Source organism: Mandrillus leucophaeus, unplaced genomic scaffold (assembly GCF_000951045.1).
Source record: "Mandrillus leucophaeus isolate KB7577 unplaced genomic scaffold, Mleu.le_1.0 Scaffold219, whole genome shotgun sequence".
In the NCBI taxonomy this organism is placed as follows: domain Eukaryota; kingdom Metazoa; phylum Chordata; class Mammalia; order Primates; family Cercopithecidae; genus Mandrillus; species Mandrillus leucophaeus.
Genome location: NW_012102243.1, coordinates 560,886 through 567,115, shown reverse-complemented (window position 1 = coordinate 567,115; position 6,230 = coordinate 560,886). Strand labels below are relative to the sequence as shown.

At 57.8% G+C, this 6,230-nt stretch overlaps 1 protein-coding gene across 1 annotated transcript in view; it reads right to left on the bottom strand.

The window, feature by feature from the left end:
- CFAP46 (cilia and flagella associated protein 46) overlaps positions 1-6,230 on the bottom strand; it is a 157,857-nt gene that overhangs the window by 109,576 nt on the left and 42,051 nt on the right. Inside the window, 5 exon segments of the mRNA XM_011980848.1 lie at positions 1,978-2,144; positions 2,655-2,762; positions 3,399-3,548; positions 5,533-5,698; positions 5,924-6,136. Coding sequence (XP_011836238.1) covers positions 1,978-2,144; positions 2,655-2,762; positions 3,399-3,548; positions 5,533-5,698; positions 5,924-6,136 — 804 coding nt within the window.

The window sequence follows — 6,230 nt, the reverse complement described above, 5'->3', positions numbered from 1 at the left end:
ACTCTTTAAAAGCCCACTTCTTAGCTACTGGCCAATCCACACCAATTATTTAAACTCACTTGGTACACACCTTTGCCAACGGGGTAGATTATATTCACTATGCCCACTGCTGCAGCACGCATCGACCCACGCCCCTGCGTGGCTGAACAGGGCCTAATCTAGGACTGACGGGAGACGGGCTTGCAAACCAAGATCAACGGGTGGCTTCCCTGCTAGTACTGTCTACCAAGCTGATCCCTACAAAACTGCACATAAAAGCAGGCAAGTGTAGCTACTGTGTTGCAAGAGAAACCAGGACCTTGTTAAATGATTCTCTCCATTACCATCTATTCTCTCTAGGGAAGCTTTAAAAAAATATAATAAAGAGAAACAACACATTGGTCTGGCCGCCTCAGGAATCCGACAAGCATTGGTGTGGCATTTCAGTGGAGAGGAAACTTGGGGGAAAAAAACTCATCAAGGTTGTAAAAAAGGCTCCCAATTTAACTGTCCCTGTCCCCATGTATCCACCACCCAAGACCACCCATTATTTTGGAGCACTGTGATCTATCAAAGGGGTCAGAGCATCAGGAGCAGGCGAGGAGTGAGAACCAAAAGACACCAAGACACCGATTTGCCTGAGAAAAGCAGCGATTCTTCCTTCCACAGCTCTCCACGGCTGAGAGAGAAAACGCCCAAGACATCATCTACGTCACTTCGAGACTGCTTTTTGGGAGGTTAAGAGTAGCACGAAGAACTTAAGATGGCGACGAGTCTAAATTTTTAGTTTCAAGGTTTCAACAGAATGTGGATATATTCAAACTTTCAAAAAGGGCAGTGTTTACAAAGGGTAAAACTAGGACACAGAAAACACTGGGAATTACCACGACCCCGAAGGGCTTCTGGCTCCAGGAAACAACCATTCATGTGTTTGCTGGAGGTCGCACGATTTTCCCCTATTACCTGGTGCAAAATGACTCATCACTTCCCAAAAGCTTCTTTTCAAACCACGATTTTCCCATTTATTTTGGTCCAACGCAGTCCTATTCTTTATGGCCTATAGTCTCACTCCCAACTACCCCCCTGGGGGGTAAAAAATAATAATAATAATAATAATTCCCCCTAGGCTGGCCCCCAAAACTCAGAATTAAATAAGAGGAGGGGCTGGCAGCCTCCTGGAGACTAAAACAACTTGAGGCTAAATCTACCTTTCCAAGAGTGGAAAATTTATTCAGATAACGTCTGAGAATTTATATATGCACAGGCCATTTTCTTTCATTGAAATTACCCTTATTTTCGAATTTAATTAGCGTGCATATCTGTCTATTCAAAATTATTTCAAAGCTGTATGTCATTAGAAATGGCAGGTTTCTACCTGCTGAATGTCCGTGTCCCTCAGAATTCCCTTCTATCTGCCATAGGCGTGGGCCTTTGAGGGGGGTTGGATCATGGGGATGGAGCCCTCACCAACAGGGTTAGTCCCTTATGAAAGGGACCCCAGAGAGCCCCTGCCCCTTCCCACATGCGAGGACACAGGAGGAGGCACCGTCTGGGAGCCGGGAAGGGGCCCCCGGCAGATGCCGACTCTGCCGCACCTCGATGGGACCTCCAGCCTCCGGAACTGTGAGCAGGAACCATCTGGGGTGGGAGCCCCCCATCTGTGGCCCTTCGTCCCAGCCTCTGAAGGCTGAGGCCCCCCTTTCTGTGCCAACGATGCACACGCAGCCAGCAGGCCACACACCCCTCCTGGGAGGCCCACGTGACTTGAGAATCCTTCCCGACCAGCTTTCCACGGGCCACTGCTGCCGTGTCCATGAGGGCCCAGGGCTGGCAGGAGGAGGCCGCCTGTGCCCGTGGCTGAGGCCCACAGGAAGCTTTCTGGACCGGGCCTGGGGACCTGGTGGGGCGCTCACATGCACCCTGATCTGTGATTGCAGCCCAGGCCCGCGCTCCCTGCCCATTCTGGGGGAATTGGTCCAGTCATGAGAGCTTACTTACGGCCCAAATATCTTCAGGTACTTGATGCCCATTTCCACAGCCCTGTGAGCACAGGCCATGGTGGTCTCATGGTCACGTGCCGCATAGGCGAAGTGGGTCAGCCGCGTCAGGGTCTGCAGCTCCACCAGGGGGTCCGACCAGTTGCACTCAGAAGCCATTTTCACCAACTTCCAGTGGGTGGCAAGAGAAGGGGCACCGTGTTAGCAACAACGACCTTCCAGCGGCTGCAGCCCCACGGACCACGCAGCACGTGTGATTCTACAGAGGCGTGGCCTGTGAAGGGCCACTGCGCCACAGACCACAAAAGTTGAGCTACCACATCCATGCCTGTGAGGGCCCCTGATGTTTTTGCAGCTCCCACACCCCACAGGGTGTCCTGGACACGGGACTGGCGTGTGCAGTCCCCGGCTGCCCCTGAGCGGCGCAGGGTGGGGCGGGACATGGAGGGTCCGCTCAGACAGCGTTTGCCTCACACCAGGAGATGGGGACTCTGAGCATAAAGCTGAAGGAAGTGCGCAGAGGGGCGCAGCTCTGTTGGGAGGTGGAGGAGAGCGGGGCAGAGTGGGGGTCAGCATGCACAACGAGGCTTGAGTTCCAGCCACCTTGGGCAACACCTCGGACCCTCGGCGTCCTCGCCTCTGGGCCCCCGGCCTCCGGAGACCCCTGGGGACACCTACCTGGGCCAGGGAGGGGACAGTGAAGTCCATGAGGCCCAGCCCGTTGCATGAGTACATTTCCAAGGCAACGAGGACTCTGGTCACCGAGCTGACATCCTTGTTGGTGCCCTGGTGGGAAGGATGCCCTGAGTGCTTCAGCCCGAGAGTGCGGGGGAGTCTGGAACATGTGTGAATCGAACACTGCGAGGTATTAGTTTTATGGCAACAATCAGACCACGAAATTGGGAGCGTTTAGACCTTAGGCTGTGTTTCTAACTGTGAATCTGCAGGTCATCTTCTCATACAACGAGGAGCCCCAGGACTGTGCGCCCCATGTGTGAGGCAGTCTTGTCTGCTGGCTGGGGGATCCCCGAGGAGGGAAGGACCAGTGGGCCTGACACGGTGGCTGCCTGGCCAGGCAGGTTGATGCCTGGACCCTCCCCACCTCCCTGGGCCCCACTCAGCCCTGGCTCCTGGCCAGGTTCCAAGGCCCCTCCTCCATCAGGCCTTCCAGGAGCTCATGGGGCCGGCCCTGGGCCCGCTCCTCCTCGGGAGAGGGCAGCATCCCCCAGGCCCAGCAGCTCACAGACCCCGTGGACGGGTGGGCAGAGGAGGCCCCGTGCCGCACTCAAGGTCAGTCAGCGGCAGTGAGTTCAATGGGAAAAGGGAGTGCCCAGGCCTGGGGGCCCCACCACCCCCCGCTGTCTTGGACCTCTATGTCCACAGGGCCTCGATCGGAGGCCAGATGCGGGCAGGGGCGCCCACCTGCTCCTCGGTGCCCAGCCGCGGCCCAATCTGCTGCTGTAGCAGCTGCTTGGCCTTGACCCAGGTGGCGATGAGCTGCTGCCGGGTGCTGGTGGGCACCGTCTCCTCGGGCGCACTCCCATTGGTCAGGTTCAGGGCAAACTCGCAGACCTAGGATGGATGTGTTCTTGCTCATGAAACCTGAATTCTAAACAGGGGACCTTGAGCCAAGATCCAAACCATTAAAAGATGGATGGACCCAGCTCCTGTTCCAGCCTGTGAAACACATGAGACCTCAGGCCCCCCAGGGCTGCACCAAAAACCCAGCAGACGAAGCCCCACCCCCAGGCGCCGAGGACGAGGACGCAGCCGCACACACGGGGAGGCAGCTGCCACCTGGTCTCCGGTGCACCCCGGCCCTCTCACTCCTGAGCTGTCTTGGGAACACCTGCTCCTTGTAAAACGTCTCAGTAGCACAGACACCTACTGGGCAGCGTCCTTCCCCTTCCTCCCCCTCCATCCTTGCTTCTGGATAAACTTTCAAACGCTGGTCAAGTTCCACACAGACCTTCCATCGGAATGTGTTTGGGGAGCACTGACTCCCCTCTTCACCACCTGGCTCCCAGTCCAGGCACTGCCCAAGCCGGCTTCCTCCCACTCTGCCATTCACTCCGTGCTCCCGGATTGCCAGGTCAGTGCCGGCGCTTCCTCTCGGCATCTGGATCCAGCCGTCATCACATCCAAGAGGGAAGCTCCTCTGCACCCCCAGCTGCCTCCCGGGGCCCACACCAGGCTCAGCTGCACTCACAGCTGCCCGAGCTGCCCACGGCGCCCTCCCCTCCGCAGCCTCTAGCCTGATCCCTGCAGGTCCCCGGAGCCGGCCCCTGGTCCCCTCTCAGAAGAACGACCTGCACCTGATGCCACAGCCGGTGCTCCTGGCCGTCCTGGCTGGATCACACTGACTGCCCAGGGCCAGCCATCCCCACTGGGAGCTGGTAGCACCAGGGCCCTCTCTGGCTGTGGCCTAGCACAGCTGATCGTCAGTGCTGACCGTGAGCGCCGTGAGTGCCGTGCCGCAGGCTCGAGACTCTCCAGCCCACGGTTTTATCCATGGCCCAGAAAGGGTCATGCGGGATGAGCTTTAGCACAAAGTCTTCCTTCAAGGGTGGGGACAGCTCCCTCCCTGTGCCCCTGCGGGGACACTCAAGGCCTCCCTGCCCCGGCCCCACCGCGGGCGCTCCACACACAGGCTCCAGGAGGTTCCGACTCCCCTGACCCTTTAGGAAACCGGCTTTCTCCCGGGTTCTCTGAGGCTGTTCTGAGTTAGAAACGGGCAGTGGCTTGACACACACTTCGGCAACATCCGTCAACGTGAACACTCCCTTTTCCCTTCCTTTTGGATTACAACAAAATCCAAATTCCGTGGGATAAATGATCCGCCTGGGCCACCAGGATCGTCCCACACACTGGGTCTGCTGCGTTTTACTGGGACGGCTGCATTTGTGAGTGACACGGTCCCTGTTTCCCGCTGTTCCAATCCGCCATTTCTGGTTCTATTTCCACTCCCCTCAGCCTGGAGCCCACCCCGAGGGGAGGCCCACACCCACCCACAGGTCTTGCTTTCCTCTCTCCAGCCCTGGCTTTACTTCCTAGCAACTGGAGCCCCTGACGTTTTACTTCCTAAATTGTTCTTATGTCTGTCACCTCCACTGAGGGCAGTTTGCTCTCCCAGGGCCTTTCCAGGAGCCTTCAGAAGCTCAGCCCCAGCCTACAGCCTCAGGTCTGCAGGGCTCTGTCTTGGTGGGGTCGGCTGCCTCCCCGCTCTCTCCCTCCACTCCCGCCCCCTCACACACACACCTCTCTCTCCCCCCCCACCCACCTCTTTCTCTGTCTCTTCTCCTCTCTCTTCTTCTCTCTCCTTTCTCCTCTGTCTTTTCCTCTCTCTCTCTTTTCTCTGTCTCTTCTCTCTCCTTTCCTCTCTCTCTCCTTTCTCCTGTCTCTCCTCTCTCTCTCTTATCCTTTCCTCTCTCTCTTTTCTCCTCTCTCCTTTCCTCTCTCTCCTCTCACTTCTCCTCTCTTCTCTCTCCTCTCCTCTCTCTGTTCAGCTTTCTTTCCCCCCAACCCTGTCTCTCTCTCGGCACCATGGAGGTGCTACCTCCACCGCTGTTTTGATCTCGGAGGTGGCTCCTGCGTCCAGTGGGCTGTGAAACGTGTTTGGTCGCATGAATTTCCTGGACTTCTCAGCAGCCTGGACTGGAATCCAGCTGATGATCAGGCCTCGCGCCAAGGTGTTGCAGAGCGTCACCAGCATCACGGGGTCCCTGGGAGACACGCTTGTCAGAGGGAATCTTGGCCCCCGCAGGCCACACCCCGATCCCATGCACAGAGTACTCAGGCCGTGGTAGGAGGCCTGAGATGCACGGGTGCCCACGACCCTCCTCTGCTGGGACGCAGAGGGCCACGGAGCACAGCTGCCTGCCTTTGTTCCGGGGTCTCCCGAGGGAAGAAGCCCCTCCTTGCGTGACTGCAGCACTGCCCACACACACCCACTGTGGCCCGTGGCCTTGACGATGCTCAGGAGGTGGTACAGGGCGTCCACCAGCTCCTTCTGCCGCCCGGCCAGGATTAGGTGGTGGTTGTGGTTCAGGACGTAGACCACGGCGTTCTGTACGATCCACGCCTCCTGGATCTCCTGTCCGATCTCCGCGGAGCGTAGCCAGTTATTCATGGCATACTGGGACAGACTCTCCACCCAGGTTCTGCAAAATGAGCACGTCAAGCCCTTCATGCAGGGTGCCCAGCCCCGGGGCCGGGACCAGGACGGCCAAGCCCTTCATGCAGGGTGCCCAGCCC